At 31.6% G+C, this 18,521-nt stretch overlaps 1 protein-coding gene across 1 annotated transcript in view; it reads left to right on the plus strand.

Annotated features, from left to right (window-relative positions):
- LOC127702525 (uncharacterized) overlaps nt 1-17,758 on the plus strand; it is a 42,153-nt gene extending 24,395 nt beyond the window's left edge. The window contains exons 6-13 of the mRNA XM_052206764.1: nt 929-1,024; nt 1,405-1,501; nt 2,132-2,209; nt 5,266-5,357; nt 6,198-6,297; nt 10,583-10,651; nt 13,983-14,077; nt 16,329-17,758. Of these exons, the coding sequence (XP_052062724.1) occupies nt 929-1,024; nt 1,405-1,501; nt 2,132-2,209; nt 5,266-5,357; nt 6,198-6,297; nt 10,583-10,651; nt 13,983-14,077; nt 16,329-16,395 (694 nt within the window). The 3' untranslated portion in view covers nt 16,396-17,758. The remainder of the gene's footprint in view (nt 1-928; nt 1,025-1,404; nt 1,502-2,131; nt 2,210-5,265; nt 5,358-6,197; nt 6,298-10,582; nt 10,652-13,982; nt 14,078-16,328) is intronic.
- Nucleotides 17,759-18,521: the final 763 nt, after the last annotated feature.

Genomic DNA, 18,521 nt, shown 5'->3' on the forward strand with positions numbered 1-18,521 from the left:
TTTCATCAAAAATTGAATTATTGGGGTTCTTTGATATTCCAAATCTAACCGTGTATTTAGATTTCTAATTTTAAGTCCCTTTTTTTAAATTGGTCTACATTAAGGTCCAAAGGGTCCAAAATTAAACTTATTTTGATTTTAGCAAAAATTGAATTCTTGGGGTTCTTTGATATGCTGAATCTAAACATCTGTTTAGATATTTGATTATGGGCCCAGTTTTCAAGTTTGTCCAAGTTGGGGTCCAAAATTAAACTTTGTTTGATTTTAACAAAAATTGAATATATGGGGTTCTTTGATATGCTGAATCTAACCATGTATTTTGATTTTGGACATTGGACCATAATAGGTAAATTAAAAAAATTCAAGTTCTTAGACCACATTCTTTCTGTGTCAGAAACCTATGCTGTGTCAAATATTTAATAACAATCCAAATTCAGAGCTGTATCAAGCTTGAATGTTGTGTCCATACTTTCCCCAACTGTTCAGGGTTCGACCTCTGCGGTCGTATCAAGCTGCGCCCCAGCGAAGCATTTTATTTATGCTTGTACAAATGTATATTTAAAGACACTGAGTATGTGGGATTGATAACATTCAGAAGGAATATTTTTAAAATGAGTTGGTTTGAATTTCCAAGAATGAAGCAAATGTAGAGCAAAAATTAAAACACAATACATTGTTCATGTATAAATATACACTTATATCAGAGATTGAATATTTTTTTAAGTTAAAAACTATATTCAGAATGAATCAAATTGGGAATACATGTGCAGTTGAACTTTTTTTTGAGAAAGAATACTAATATCAATGGAAACAATGGCGATCTTATCCCTCAGGGAAATCATGCTCTTTGATTTGGCTGTGTTAATGTGTGCTATTTCCTAGATCTCACGAATTAAATATTTGTATGCATAATGAGATCAAACTATAGTCTTTTGCAGTTTCTGGTTGCCACTGGTTACACAGGTGTGTTTGAGATTTTATCACCTGACCATCAACATGTAGAAGAACTTTCTTACCTGTCAGAGTAGGTATTCGCTGTCAAAATCATTGTTATCAATTATAAAAAATTTAAACATGGGGAAAAGTTTTATATTGTAATTGTAGTTTTCTGGTATTGAACTTTGAAAAGAAATGGTAATCACCCATATCATTGGTTTTTCCCTCCATATAACAAAAGAAGCTATTGGTTTGTACAGCTTTTATTTTATTTAAAGTTGGAGAATACAGTTTTTTCGAAAGTATTAACAGAATAGTAATGGAGAATTTACTTCATAAAACTTGGATAAATCTGTGTTTTTTTTTTTGCTTAAGTTCATAAATATTTGTCATATAAGATAGATATATAAAGTGGGGACTTAAAAAATCTCGAAACAATAAATTTTGATTACTCTATTATTCCTTCAGATCAGAAATGAGATTTATAACTTGGACACAGATTGACCTTGAACCTTCACCTGACAACAGTTCCTTAGCAACTGTACCTCCTCATCTTGGCATAGAGGTTTGTATTTGATAACCAATAACAGCAGTTCCTTAGCAAATGTTCACGCCCCCTTATATGAAGATTAAAGCTAAGAAATTGAAGTTGTTTTCTTCCATCATGCCTTTTGTCTGAATGTTGTTTGGTTTAAACAGTTATTTGCATTCTATCCCTATGTTTTATTTTTAGCCATTGTGGTCATGTTTCATGATTGAACAAAAAATATTTCACATACTTGAATCTAGAAGCCCAAAGGATCAATGATGTAAAGTTGGGTTAAAATTAGTTTAAGTTAAGTCATTTCAGAGGAGAAGGTCTTTAAGCCAGATAAGCTCAAAATGAATAGTTTCATACCTTTTTTTTATTGGCTATCTTATAAACTGTGTGATATATAAAAAAAAAGAAAAACAAGAGAATAGATATGACTTATTCTTATTTTTTATCAATTATTATTTGCCATTTGTTTTTTGTTTTTCTTCATCAATCGCAAAAAAAATTTACCATCATTGGAACCCTGTTAAGTTTGAATATTTCATCCTATTACATTTTACACAACATCATTTACAGAAGTCTAAAACTGCTGACAATTAAACATGAGATTCAGTATTTATTATTTTAGTTTAACTGTATCTTCTTCTACATCATTTTCAGATCGCTAAAGCTTTAGGACTTCTTACTATTAAATATGATGTACTGCCAATGTCAGAACTGGATACAAGAATGAAGCAGGTAACAAATGGAAGGTTTTGATATATCTAGAAATGGTATAAAACTCTTCAAACACCCTTTAACAAGATATAAGTCATAACAGTCTATTACCTGATATGTTTAGTTGAAGTATTAAATTGTTTGTCCTTGAAAACCAACATAGGCTAAATTTCATAGTCATCAAATAACAATTTCTTCTACAGTATGAAAGAATTCTTACACTTTCTTCAAGAAGCACAAATATTATGAGATTTATTGAAAACATCACCATAACAGACAATAATCTGCTACATTCAAATTGTTTGATTTTTTGGATGGTGGAAGGTGTAAATAAGATATATTGATGATCACCCAATATTTTTATATGACCGCAAAAAAATTTTGTGGTTGTATATTGGTATGACATTGGCGTCGTCGTCGTCCGGCGTCGTCGTCCGAAGACACATTGGTTTTGGCACTCTTACTTTAGTTTAAGTGAATGGATCTTTTTGAAATTTGACCATAAGGTTAAATACCACAAAAGGAAGGTGGGGATTGATTTTCTAGTTTCCAGACAATAACTGTGGAACGGTGTATGGATCTCTCTAAAATTATACTACAAGTTTCCATACCACAAAGGGATGGTTAGGATTTGCTTTGGGGGGTTATGGCTCAAACCGTTTAGGAATTAGTGGCAAAAAAGGGGGAAAAACAAGGTTGTCCTGGTTAATGGACAAATACTTTAGTACAAAACATAATTTAAAGCAGTGTAAGGGAGATAAATCAAATACATCATTGAAATTATCTCCCTTACACTGCTTTTAAATTATGTATAAAGTAATGGTTAATGAACAATAAAGATAATTTAAAACAGTGTAAGGGAGGTAATCCAAATACAATGTTTTGGTTACTTCCTTTACACTGCTTTTAAATTATGTTTAAAGAAATGCATATTTATAAAGGAAGACCAGTAAAAATATCTGCAAATGTTGCATCTTTTTTTTTTACAAAAAAATCCATATGAAAGATTTGACACTATATTTTTAATTCTATTATAAAATAGATTAAGTTAGCACTATGGTAAATTTAAATGGGTAATTATGGTTGCCAACTCCATTGGAAATTTGAATTGAGATTATGACCATATCTTGAGGGAAAGAATTTTTTTGGGGAAAAAAAGGGGGGGGGGATTAAAAGAAATTGTGGGGGGTCAATTTTTTCTCATTTCAGATTTCAGAATTAAAAAGAATTATTTTTCAAATATTATTTTTTTTTCAAATTTCAAATATTGAAAAATTTCAAGAAGTAATCTTTAATTGCACAGTATGGCGCATTAGATTTGTAAAATCTTTGATCACATTTATTTATTTGTTATGCCCAATCTAACAGTGTATTTAGATTTTTAATTTTGGGTCCAGTTTTCAAATTGGTCTACATTAAGGTCCAAAGGGTCCAAAATTAAACTTTGTTTGATTTTAGCAAAAATTGAATATATGAGGTTCTTTGATATGCTGAATCTAAACATGTATTTAGATTTTTGATTTTTGGCCCAGTTTTCAAGTTGGTCCAAATTGGGGTCCAAAATTAAACTTTGTTTGATTTCAACAAAAATTGAATATATGGGGTTCTTTGATATGCTGAATCTAACCATGTATTTAGATTTTTTATTTGTGGACCCCATTATCAAATTGGTTCATATTGAGGTCAAAAGGGTCCAAAATTAAACTTTGTTTGATTTCATCTAAAATTGAATTTATTGGGGTTCTTTGATATTCCAAATCTAACCGTGTATTTAGATTTTTAATTTTGGGTCCTGTTTTTTAAATTGGTCTACATTAAGGTCCAAAGGGTCCAAAATTAAACTTAGTTTGATTTTAACAAAAATTGAATTCTTGGGGTTCTTTGATATGCTGAATCTAAACATGTGTTTAGATTTTTGATTATGGGCCCAGTTTTCAAGTTGGTCCAAGATAGGGTCCAGTATTTAAACTTTGTTTGATTTCAACAAAAATTGAATATATGGGGTTCTTTGATATGCTGAATCTAAACATGTATTTAGATTTTTGATTATGGGCCCAGTTTTCAAGTTGGTCCAAATTGGGGTCCAAAATTAAACTTTGTTTGATTTCAACAAAAATTGAATATATGGGGTTCTTTGATATGCTGAATCTAACCATGTATTTAGATTTTTTATTTGTGGGCCCCGCTATCAAATTGGTTCATATTGAGGTCAACAGGGTCCAAAATTAAACTTTGTTTGATTTCATCAAAAATTGAATTATTGGGGTTCTTTGATATGCCAAATCTAACCGTGTTTTTAGATTTTTAATTGGGTCCTGTTTTTTAAATTGGTCTTTTTTGAGGTCCAAAGGGTCCAAAATTAAACTTAGTTTGATTTTAACAAAAATTGAATTCTTGGGGTTCTTTGATATGCTGAATCTAAACATGTGTTTAGATTTTTGATTATGGGCCCAGTTTTCAAGTTGGTCCAAGTTGGGGTCCAAAATTAAACTTTTTTTGATTTCAACAAAAATTGAATATATGGGGTTCTTTGATATGCTGAATCTAACCATGAATTTAGATTTTTTATTTGTGGGCCCCGCTATCAAATTGGTTCATATTGAGGTCAAAAGGGTCCAAAATTAAACTTTGTTTGATTTCATCAAAAATTGAATTATTGGGATTCTTTGATATTCCAAATCTAACCGTGTATTTAGATTTTTAATTTGAAGTCCCTTTTTTTAAATTGGTCTACATTAAGGTCCAAAGGGTCCAAAATTAAACTTAGTTTGATTTTAGCAAAAATTGAATTCTTGGGGTTCTTTGATATGCTGAATCTAAACATGTATTTTGATTTTGGACATTGGACCATAATAGGTAAATTAAAAAAATTCAAGTTCTTAGACCACATTCTTTCTGTGTCAGAAACCTATGCTGTGTCAAATATTTAATAACAATCCAAATTCAGAGCTGTATCAAGCTTGAATGTTGTGTCCATACTTGCCTCAACTGTTCAGGGTTCGACCTCTGCGGTCGTATCAAGCTGCGCCCCAGCGAAGCATTTTATTAACTTATATATAATTTGTTACTTTCTACAGATAAGACAAGGATACCAGTACGAGGGTGAAGTGTTATATTTTATGGATAAAACAGGAATAGTTACTGGATTACTGAAAAAGAAAACAGTTTGGTAATATTTTATTTGTAATTTTATTTAACCAATCTTTATAACAAAACATGCAGACTTTTCTGAAAGTGAACCAGCAACATAAAAAACAACACAAAACCAACTTTGATTTTTAAAATGGCAAAAATATACAGGGATGTAGTAAGAGGCACATCAGTAGAAGTGTGAATTCCATTACTCAGTCTTATGTTCACTTTGTTTTGATTGATCAGTGGTAAACTTTGATTGTCACTTTCAATTGCATAAAAAAAATATTGTATTTTTTGGAGGATTGTGACCTTTCTTTTATGTAATCATCGTAACAATGTTGTCTTGTTTTATATGTCTTATAAGGAAAGTAAATTGGGTAAATAGATATACCTTTGTCCATTGGAGGTAGCCTTCATTGTTAATACAGGGCAAGTCATTATCTTAGTCCCTTAATATCAACTGATTATACATGTTCAAACTGTTTTAATGACGTCAAAATAGTTCTGCATGTGTTGATGAATTATTCATCATTTTATAGAAATAATGAGGAATTAAGGTTATTTTTACATAGATAATTGATGTGTTAACTCATCTTTTCACCTTAGAATTAACATAAAATCCTTTGACTTACTTTAGTTTATGAGTTGTTTGTTTACACATCAATTTAATCTGTTAACTAACCATTATTACTATAACGACTCAACATTCATTATACCATCACAACTTGGAACGTGTCAAACAACTCTGTTGCAAAAGGAATCAACATACAACATACTAAATTTATGATGAAAGATAAAGATGCTCTAACCTGAAATCAATGACATTAATTTTCATTCTGTTATGTAAAAAAATAATTGGTTTTTTTTCTTTTAGGTATATCATGTGTCGTGCAATTAGAGAGAAGTTACGTGCAGCATGTGCATATAATTTGAAAACGCCAGAAAAATTCTCATTATCTAAATATCTAAGAAAGGTTAGTAGAGTGATATTGATTACAGGATTTGATATACAATTCAAGTTCAAGTACTAAATATCAGTAGACATTCATTGTTTTTCTAATGATGTTCAGGGATCTCTATGGATGAAAATTTAATGATGGAGGAACTTTCACCATGACAAAACCCTGCGTCTAAGGCATGTCTTGATGGAAAGTATTTCATTCCTCCATTTCATTGTAAGGAATGGTGAACAGACTGATATATTGCTTATTATATTTATTTCATTATAGAATAACCAATATTTTCATTAATTGCCATTTGTAACAATTCCAATGTCAAGCCTGCATGGCTCCCCCTTAGTCAAGAATGACCACAAGCTGTCGTTAAGGTTCTCAAGTCAATTTCTTGCTATTTTGGTAATTGTTTAGGGCTTAAAAATCGGGGGATCTTTTTTTCACTGTCAAATTCAGAAGTCATGAACCGGTATCGACGATTTGCAGCATCAACAACAAGAAGTTTCGTACCTGTTTTGTAAAACGTTGAAGAAAGATTTGGAAGGCAAACGTTTACAACTTAAATGGTTTAAATGACTTTAAATTGCAAATTTCATAGTAATAGACTATGCAACATGCATCTTTTGATTCTGAATGTAAATACGATGTATTGATTTGATTGTAAACTACGAAATGAATTTGGAATTACGATACAAAATTTCTTCAGATTATCAAATTGCAGTTAATATTCATGTATTTACTTTTAAACTTGTAAAGGGATTCAATATTATCGATAATTGTTGTAATCATGTTAATTGGTATGAAATTATGTTCTGTTTAACGTCTTATTTTGTACTCATTTAAAAAGGGGGATGCTGATTGCATAAGTCAATATAAAGCATGTGTTCGACTTGTTAAACTTTTTTCTTCGTAACTGACTTTAAAATTCATTTTTTAATCTAAATTTTCTTTAGCATTTGCTGAAACCTAATTTAATAATGTAATTATTCATCTATCTTGATCAAGTGTTCTCCTGTCTGGTGTGTTAATCTACCTGTACAGGTGATTAGCTATCTTTAGCCAGATATCCGTCAGGGCTTTAAAACTGTAATCAAGGGATACCTTTGGGTTATAATACAATAAAGGTTATGCAATTACATGCAATTGATTATAATTGCTAACAAAAATGGCTGTCGCTAGCGAAATGAAAACACATTTTAACATTGGTGGGGATCATTTGACAATGGCAGAAGATTATTTAACAATGGCTGGGATCATTTTACGATGGTGGAAGATAATTTAATAATAGCGGTTCACCATCATAAAACAGATCATGGAGATCCCTAATGTTTATTTAACAGAAAGTGAGCTTGGAAACAGATAAAGTTTCACCAAAATTACACAAATTTGAATTTAGAATTTTCTTATTTTCAAATGGAAAGAGCTTCACAAATGAACTGCTTTTTACTTGGTGTTTTATGCAGAGCAAGAAGAGAAAAAAAATGCCACAGGAACAAACATTTTTGATTTTGTGTATGAACATGAATATGAATAAAAAGAGATGTTGAGTAAATTTGAATGAGACACAACCATTAAAAATAATAGAACAGTTGACATTTTTATACGACCGCAAAAAAATTTTTGTGGTCGTATATTGGTATGACGTTGGCGTCGTCGTCGTCGTCGTCGTCGTCGTCTGGCGTCGTCCGGCGTCGTCCGAAGACACATTGGTTTTCGCACTCTAACTTTAGTTTAAGTGAATGGATCTCTATGAAATTTTACCACAAGGTTCAATACCACAAAAGGAAGGTTGGGATTGATTTTGGGGGTTATGGTACCAACAGTAAAGGAATTAGGGGCCAAAAAGGGGCCAAAAATAAGCATTTTTGTAACTTCCAGACATAACTTGTGTGTAAGTTGGATCTCTCTGACATTGTACCACAAGGTTCCATATCACAAAAGGAATGCGGGGATTGATTTTGGGGGTAATTGCCTCAAAATTTTAGGAATTAGGGGCCAAAAAAAGGGGCAAAAAACAAGCATTTTTCTAGTTTCATAACAATAACTTGTGTGTAAGTGTATGGATCTTTCTGAAATTGTACTACAAGGTTCCATATCACAAAGGGAAAGCTGGAATTGAGTTTGGGGGTAATTGCCGAAACGTTTAGGAATTGGGGGCCAAAAAGGGGCCAAAAATAAGCATTTTTCTAGTTTCCAGACAATAACTTGTGTTCAAGTGTATGGATCTCTCTGAAATTGTACTGCAAGGTACCATACCACAAAGGGAAGGCTGGGATTGATGATGGGGGTAATTGCCTCAACATTTTAGGAATTAGGGGCCAAAAAGGGGCAAAAAACAAGCATTTTTCTAGTTTCAGGACAATAACTTGTGTGTAAGTGTATGGATCTTTCTGAAATTGTACTACAAGGTTCCATATCACAAAGGGAAAGCTGGGTTTGAGTTTGGGGGTAATTGCCTTAAACGTTTAGGAATTTGGGGCCAAAAAGGGGCCAAAAAACACATTTTTCTAGTTTCCAGACAATAACTTGTGTTCAAGTGTATGGATCTCTCTGAAATTGTACTGCAAGGTACCATTCCACAAAGGGAAGGCTGGGATTGAGTTTGGGGGTGATGAATCATAATAGGGTTCAAAAAATTTGGGGGGGGGGGGATTTTTTTTTTTTCCTTTTTTTTTTCTTTTAAAATTTTCCATTTTAAGTTGGTTATTTCTGATTTATATTTAAAAGCAAATAATAATGATATGGTAGGAAATACACACCAAACAGGATGTGTAAATTATTATATAATAAGTATTGTGCAATAGCAAGAAATTTTCAATTGCGCAGTATTGCACAATAGCAAGAAATCTTCAATTGCACAGTATTGCGCAATAGCAAGAAATCTTCAATTGCACAGTATTGCGCAATAGCAAGAAATATCCAATAGCACAATATTGCGCAATAGCAAGAAATTGTCAATTGTACAGTATTGCGCAATAGCAAGAAATATTTAATTGCACAGTATTGTGCAAAAGAAGATACTTCGTATAAATTGCTTATTTCTTGACCAATTTCAATGGGGTTTTATTCTTGAATTCTTGGGTTTCTTTAATATGCTGAATCTAACCGTGTATTTAGTTTTTTGATTTTGGGCCCCGTTTTTAAATTGGTCCACATTGAGGTCCAAAGGGTCCAAAATTTAACTTTGTTTGATTTCATCAAAAATTGAATTATTGGGGTTCTTTGATATGCCGAATCTAACCATGTATTTAGATTCTTAATTTTTGGTTCCGTTTTCAAATTGGTCTACATTAAGGTCCAAAGGGTCCAAAATTAAACTTAGTTTGATTTTAACAAAAATTGAATTCTTAGGGTTCTTTGATATGCTGAATCTAAACATGTATTTAGATTTTTGATTATGGGCCCAGTTTTCAAGTTGGTCCAAATCGGGGTCCAAAATTAAACTTTGTTTGATTTCAACAAAAATTGAATATATGGGGTTCTTTGATATGCTGAATCTAACCATGTATTTAGATTTTTGATTTTTGGGCCGCGTTATCAACTTTGTCCACATTGAGGTCAAAAGGGTCCAAAATTAAACTTTGTTTGATTTCATCAAAAATTGAATTCTTGGGGTTCTTTGATATGCTGAATCTAACCATGTATTTAGATTTTGGATATTGGACCATAATAGGTGAATGTCCAATTTAAAATTTTTAAGTTCTTAGACCACATTCATTCTGTGTCAGAAACCTATGCTGTGTCAAATATTTAATCACAATCCAAATGCAAAGCTGTATCAAGCTTGAATGTTGTGTCCATACTTGCCCCAACTGTTCAGGGTTCGACCTCTGCGGTCGTATCAAGCTGCGCCCTGCGGAGCATTTTATTATGTCTAAATTGAATCACAAAACTTAATTTTAAGAAATAAGATATGTCTAATGTTAACAGCAGTATGTAGTTCTACATAAGATAACTTTCCAGTTGCTGGTCATTGTCCATGGCTTTGATGTTATAAATTTTAGATAGTGGAACGGTAGCTGGTTATTGAAGGTAATTAGTTATTGACCAGAGCATTGTCATGATTAATTTTAGATATTGGAAATGGTTGAGCTTTAATAATTCTGTCATAGAAAGTTGGATGAAATACCAGTTAATATCATGTGATTTGGACATTAACCTATCATTTAAGACCTCGTGATGTCTTTTGGGTTTTGTTTTGATGTTGGTTTGCTATCCCATATTTCCTCACATCTCTCATATATTTGATAACTTTTTAGCATGACTTACGATGATTAATTTGCAATAAATATATTTTTTTTCAAAGACAGATAAAAGATTAGATGAGATCCAAATATGGCTAGGTTTGGATATGAGTACAATAAATGAATGGAAGGTATGTATAACTTATCAAGTAAAAATATTCTGGTTTGTATGAAGTTGAATAAGACTTATTAGCTACAATTTTGTTTTACTGGATTGAGGTTAAGAGCAAGGATTCAGAATTTTTTTTACACAATTTCGGTCATTTTGAGATGACTTAAATGTTAGGCCCCTTTTTTCAAACTGTTGCAATTATTCAAACTAGATTCATAGTATCAACGAACTTGTGTTGACTGTTTCATGGCATTTACTTCATGAATTTTCTTACATTTATTTCTAAAAACATTCAAGAACAGTTAATGGAATGCAACAGTTTAAAATTGAAAGTATTTGAATGACTCAAAATGGTAAATTTCTCGGTCATTGCTAACGTTTCTTTCGATTTTGAAGACAAAATTAAAACCAGAAGTTTCATGACAATACTAAAGTACGAGTAATTCAGGATTCATTTACAAGATTCGTTCTGTTTATCAAATTGACAGGAAATCACAGGATTTTTTTCGAGCCTGCGACTTCTGTCGCAGAAAGCCTGACATGGGAATAGTGATCCCTCGGCGGCGGCAGCGTTAACTAACTACTTTAAAGCTTTATATTTTAGAAGGTGGAAGACCTGGTTGCTTCATACTTTGTATATATATGCCTTATGTTATGAAATTTCCGTCTGTCATATGTCCATTGTCCTTGACCTCATTTTCATGGTTCAGTGACTACTTGAAATAAAAAGTTAAGATTTTTTGTAATGTTAATTTCTCTCTTATTATGAGTAATAGGATAACTATATTTAGTATGTGCGTAACTTGCAAGGTCCTCATGCCTGTCAGACAGTTTTCATCTGACCTCAACCTCATTTCATGGATCAGTGAACAAGATTAAGTTTTCATGGTCAAGTCCATAGATCAGATACTTTAAGCAATAGGTCTACTATATGTGTTGTATGGAATGATTGTAAGGTGTACATGTCCAACTGGCAGATGTCATCTGACCTCATTTTCATGGTTCAGTTGTTAAAGTTAAGTTTTTATGTTTTGGTCTTTTTATTTTCTAATACTATATGCAATAGGTCAACTATATTTGGTGTATGGAAATATTTTACGATGTACATGTCAGTCTGGCAGGTTTTATTAATTTTGACCTTGACCTTATTTTCACGGTTCATTGCTCAGTGTTAAGTTTTTGTGTTTTGGTCTGTTTTTCTTAAACTATAAGCAATAGGTCAACTATAGTTGGTGCATGGAATGATTATAAGGTGTATATATCTGTCTGGCAGGTATCATCTGACCTTGACCTCATTTCATGGTTCATTTGTCAATGTTAAATTTTCATGGTTAAGTTTGTTTTTTAGATACTATAAGCAATTGGTCAACTATATTTAATGTATAGATTGATTGTAAGGTGTACATGTCTGTCTGGCATGGTTCATCTGACTTTGGCCTCATTTTCTTGGATCCGATCATGTTAAGTTTATGTGATACTTGTAGTAAAGCTTTATATTTAGGACTATCAACATAAAATCAGTGATCAGTAAAGCAGGCAAGACATTTCAGTGTGTGCACTCTTGTTAATTCTATTACCTTTTAATGTGTTTGAATATAACAGATAATAGATGCATTCATTTAATTTAGCATGAAATCAATGTGCATTTTAGCATTAAGTGTCTAATCTGGTGAAGACAATTTCACGCATGCGTATTACGTAGTAAATAAAGCACACATTTGACTCATGAAAAATTACTTTTTCTACATAAATTAAATCAAGTTTTGATTTTAAAATCAGAATTGCTGATTATCTTTGCTGAAAAGTAATTAAGTAATGAAGAAAGTTGTCATAGAATTTTAATTTCTTTATAATATTAGTTCTGGGCTAGTGATCACTGTTAATTAAATCACAACTAAAAAGTGATTAGCTATCATTATCCAATATTTCCCCTGAGGCATTAATATGGTTATTGGGAGGGCCATCAGGATTATCATACTATACCAGAGTGGCAGTTTTATTACAGGAAAGGCATTACAAAACAAAAATAAGTGCAAATGGCATTAAAGAAACCTGATCCAATGAAATGACCAAAATTATTTCTGTAAAAAAAATTAATTTGTCCTAAATCCCAATCAGTCAGTTTCCAGACCCTTGCTTAAGAGTACAAAAAACCCTGTCTCTATCTGCCTGTCTCTCAAATTCATAATCTTTTGAAAATGCAGAGCTAATCCTTAAATGGCAAATGTCAAATTGACCAAAATTAAAAAGAACCTTTATTTCAGTCATTGGCATATTTTATTTCATGCCACCGTCGCCGAGGGGGCATGAAGTTTTACCCTTGTCCGTCTGTATGTCAGAATTTTGGTTTCCGTTCTCTAACTTTAGTTTGCTTCAACCAAATCTTATGAAACTTATACACAATGCTTATTACCACAAAACACAGATCTAGTTTGAATTTGGGTGGTGTCACTTTTACCTTTCTAGAGTTATGCCTCTTTACAAATGGAAAAATTGGTGAATTTTTCGTTTTCATTCTCTAACTTAAGTTTGCCTCAACCAAATGTTACGAATTTTATACACAATGCTTATTACCACAAAACACAGATAAAGTTCGAATTTTGGTGGCGTCACTTTTACGGTTCTAGAGTTATTCTCCTTTATAAATGGAAAAATTGCTGAATTTTTTGTTTCTGTTCTCTAACTTAAGTTTGCCTCAACTAAATGTTATGAAACTACTACACAATGCTTATTACCACAAAACTCAGATCAAGTACGAATTTGGGTAGCGTCACTTTTACCGTTCTTGAGTTATGTCATGGACACATTCCCCATTTATTTTTCAAATTGTTCTTGGGGTATTATTATTTTCACTATGGAAACCAAGAGTATGACAGACAGTTTAGAAACAAGGATCCAAATTAATTGAAACTTCATATATCCCGATAAAGTTATAAATCTCTTTGAAAAATTATAAATATTTTATGTAGAATGGACAATGAATATGCTATTACTCAAGATTATGTTAGGAACATGATGTCAGAATGAAACTTAAAGGGATATTTCAGGCAATACAGCTGGCTGAGATACTCACTTTTGAAAAGGGACACACACATTTATTCAACAAAGCAAAAAGGTCAAAGGGGGTTATGCCAATAGTAAAAGTAAGATTTGTGCCTATACATACATTCTTGTCCTTTGTTAATTTTTTGGCTGATATTGCCCACTCTTTATTTCCTGTCAGTGAAACTGTGCAAAAAGAAATAATGTAATTTTATATAGCAGAAATATGTAAATGTCAGAAGGAATGATAAATAACTATATGAAAGGTTATAGACATTTGACAAATATATTTTATTTTACTTTTGTAGACGTTTGCCAATAAGTTTATAAGACATGTGATTCAGAAAGTAGATTTAGAAGAAGTTACTTCAGATGAAATTGCTAATATTTATCCTGTGATATGGTAAGTGTTACCTTTTTCTTAACTTACTTTTTCTGACCCATTTTACTTTAGTGTAAAGAATACTGTTTTATTGTAGTTAAGTGCTTTTTATTGCTTGAAATTTCATTAAAAAGATCAATGTGATAAAAACTCAGTAGACAATGTAATAAGGAAGAATTGAAATATAATACTATTTTAACAATTATAAATTTAGCACATACTTACAACTTCTCGTCCAATCAAATTGCTTATATTTGCCTTCTAATTTTCATAGTACATACTTTTCCTGTGTACTAAGTAACTACGCATGAATGACCACAAGGGTAAGATTTCATTGTATCGTAATCAAGATATTTAAAACAAAAATTGCCACTGGCTATTTTGAAATAAAATGCTGTGTTCCAAATTAAATTAAATAGTTTGTAATTAGTTTTCACGTTGATTTTTAAATATCCTGCTATTAAAATCTTTGGATCTAAAAAATGTTTTTGACAACTGCAAATTTTATCATTTAAATAAAGGGTAATACATATGGTTCTTTATACCTTGATTAGAGTACAACGATATCTTAAAATTATGATGATGTATCATCCATGCAATTACATTGTACACAGAAAAGTGTGTACTATGAAACCTTGTGAAGGAAAAATTAATGCAACTTGGTGATAATTTTTTAAACTTTCTTACGGAAGGTGATTTATTTCGTCATGCATTGATTGATTTATTGATTATTGGTTGCTTAATGTCCAGTGGCAAATATTTCATGCATGTTCAGGACAATGTCATGAATTGAAAAACTGTGATTATGTCTGAAGATAATGTGCCACCTATATATATATATATATATATATATATAAACATATTCTGATAAATCTTTTAGTTTTTACTTTGAAATAATAAAAAAAAAAAAACACAAAACACAAAACCTATTATCTCTGATCTATTGGTAGTTGCTTTTTAATGCCTATCTGCTAGACTATGTCTATGGGGACAAACTATCTATATGTTTCAAATTTATTATAGCTTTAGTTTTACTGTGAAATTAAAAAATGTTTTCAAAACATGTAAAGCTTCCACTGCAATTTAACTATTGCCTGCTTTTGGTCAATTTATTTTGTCATCTTACAATGTAAGAAGAACATGTATAGCAAAACACCGCTTTATATCAGTATACATGTACTTACACCAGCAGCTATAATCTTTTCATTCTGGATTGAAGGGCCTTTGGAAATCACATATTTACAATGATACTAGTGAGTAGATTTACAAAACTTCGTTAATGAGCTCCGTTTTACAAACACCTGTGATACAAGTAGTCAGCCAAAATAAACTATCAATAGACCCAATTAAAAGATTACTCGAGTTGTAAATATTTGCTAAATTGGATAGTCTATGAAAAGGTATATACTATGAAATTAAGAGCTCGGGGCAAGCCCCTCGCTCTAAATTTCATAGTATATACCTTTCCATAGACTAACCTAGACATAGTTTGTAAATAGTTCTAACAAGGAAATTAAATGTCTGATTTGTTTTTAAGGGAGAACCATGTATTGAAACATAGAAAATATTTTATGTGTTATGAATAAAAGGAGATGTGGAGTATACAGCAACCCATTGACAAAAATAATTAGCTTAGGAATGAAAAATTAAAACAAAAATTGTGTATTTGAAAAATAGCATCAGATGTAAATATCAAATGATTCTGGCATTCTGATGTGTCCATAGTTTTATGAATTTAAGTTGGGTGATCATATGAAACTCATGCTTATTTATATACTGCATTAACCAAGACTTCTTTCCATCAACTTTTAAGTACTGTATGCTCAACATGTAAAATAAGAAAATGTGGTAGATTGCCAAGGAGACAACTCTCCACCTGAGACCAAATGACATAGAAGTTAGCAACTATAGGTCATTGCATGGCCTTTAACAATGAGCAAAACCCATACTGCAGAGCAAGCTGTAAAGAGCTCTGACATAACAAATAGTAAAACATTTCAAATAAAAAAACCAATGGCCTGATTTATGAACAAAACAACATGTCTGCATGTGTAATGCACTGGTTTCTAGAGTTGTTCTTGAAATATTTTATCATAAGAATTTAGTGTATATTTTAGAAGTTTTATTGGCATGTTGATCCTAGACTCATTATTCATTATGTACAATGTATTTACATGCAATTAACCTGTAGAAAAATGTATTCAATTCTAAAGTAAAACAAAACAATGATTTAAAGCAATCAGATTGTATATTTTTTTCCTCTTTTTTTCAGGAAAAGATATGTAGCTGCCTCAGGAGAAAGTGACGATATAAAAGTTGTTGTGACATCAGGATCATAACAATAAGTATTGGTAGCATCAGGAATGTAATTAATTCTTATGTTATACCATCCTGGAATATAAACTCTAGACAACAGATTTAACATGGTTTAGTGGAACGTGTCTGTACTCTTCCTTTGAAAGTAGCGGATAACAGATCAGTACCTATGATTAACACAAAACTTGCTTTTCATCCTGGCATAAAATTTAACTACAATTTACCTTTTAAAATGCTTGTCACCATAATATATTGAACACAACTTCTGGAAGGTGTACCGAGAACGGCTTCCTAGAACAGAGCAATGCAATGACAAACATTGACAAATTGACTATTAGTCATACAATCAGGATTACTTTTTAAAGTAATAACAGAGTTGTGAATACAAATTATTATAAATACTTATTTGGTTATCATCCGTTAATAGTTGTCATATTCATGCTATAATTCTTTATGTGTTAATGTATCTTTACACAAATATGTGTTCAATGGAGCAAAAATGTTTGTTTTTTCGACAGCATGTGTAATTTACTGGTTTGTGTTTCTGATTGGCCACTTGATGAATACTTTTAGTACAACATACACACAGGGTAATATATTTATATACTTTTATAAACTTTAGACAGCCCTTAGATTCTTAAAAATAATTAGACTCCTTGTAGATTCATGATATAATTGTATTTTAGTGCAATACTCATTTATTTTTATACCACCGCAAAAAATTTTGCGATCATATATTGGTATCGCGTCGTCGTCGTCTGAAGACATTTGGTTTCCAGACAATAACTTTAGTATAAGTAAATAGAAATCTATGAAATTTAAACACAAGGTTTATAACCATAAAAGGAAGTTTGGGATAGATTTTGGGGGTTATGGTCCTAACAGTTTATGAATTAGGGGCCAAAAAGGGGCCCAAATAAGCGTTTTTCTAGTTTCCAGACAATAACTTGTGGATCAGTGTATGGATCTCTCTGAAATTATATCACAAGTTTCCATACCACATAGGGAGGGTTAGGATTGGCTTTGGGGGTTAATGGCTCAAACCATTTAGGAATTAGGGGCAAAAAAGGGGGAAAAACTAGGGGTTTCCTGGTTAATGGACAATTACTTTCAAGTACAATGCTAAGTTTGGATTACCTCCCTTACACTGCTTTTAAATTATGTATAAAGAAATATTATATTGTCCTGAGGTGATTAGCTGGCAATTTATTTTTAGAAGTTACTATTAAAAATGCTGATTCAGGAATATTAATTTTAGACATGATTATGTATGTCATTTTCTATTTTAAGACTTTTATGATGTATTTAAATGGGTAATTATTGTTACAAACTCCTTTGGAAATTTGAATTGAGATTATGACCATATCTTGAGGGAATTTTTCTTTTGAAAAGGTGGGGGGGCTGGTGAAAATAAAGGGGGGGGGGGGGGGGTAAAAAAGATATTGTGAGGAGGGGGGACAATTTTTTTCTCATTTCAGATTTCAGAAATTAAAATTTTTTTTTTGAAAAAAAAGGGGGGGGAGGGTCAATTTATTTTTTTTTAGGGGAGGGGGGGGGGGGGTCAATTCGCAACAGCATAGTGTATTGCACAAAAGCAAAAAATTGAAGATAAATCATATGACCAATTCTAAGTTCTTTGACTTCAGTTATTCTGTGTCAGAAACCTATTATGTGTCAAATATTTAATTACAATCAAAATTCAGACCTGTATCAAGCGTGAATATTGTGTCCATTTTTGCCCCAACTGTTCAGGGTTGGACCTCTGCGGTCGCATCCAGCTGCGCTCGGCGAAGCAATTTATTTTATTTATTTATTTTATACTGTTTGAATTTTTGAATTTGGACATTCCTGCAAATATATTTCATTATCCTAGTATTGTAATTTATCTTTCCTCCTATACATTTCTACGAATATCATATGTTAAAAGCAACTGTGTGGAGACCGTGTATATTTCATGTGGGGTTAGAAGGCGTGGCTTATATTAATACATGTAGTAGTGGTGTTACATTACTTTATAAAAACAACACGGCGTTGAGGAAAAATCTGAAACGTTTCAACAAACGAAGAAATTGATGATGAATGATTTAAATAAATGCATAAAACACATTAAAAGCTAACAAGTTGTTATTGTTGGCATTTGTTTTTGTAT

Source organism: Mytilus californianus, unplaced genomic scaffold (assembly GCF_021869535.1).
Source record: "Mytilus californianus isolate M0D057914Y unplaced genomic scaffold, xbMytCali1.0.p SCAF_5, whole genome shotgun sequence".
In the NCBI taxonomy this organism is placed as follows: domain Eukaryota; kingdom Metazoa; phylum Mollusca; class Bivalvia; order Mytilida; family Mytilidae; genus Mytilus; species Mytilus californianus.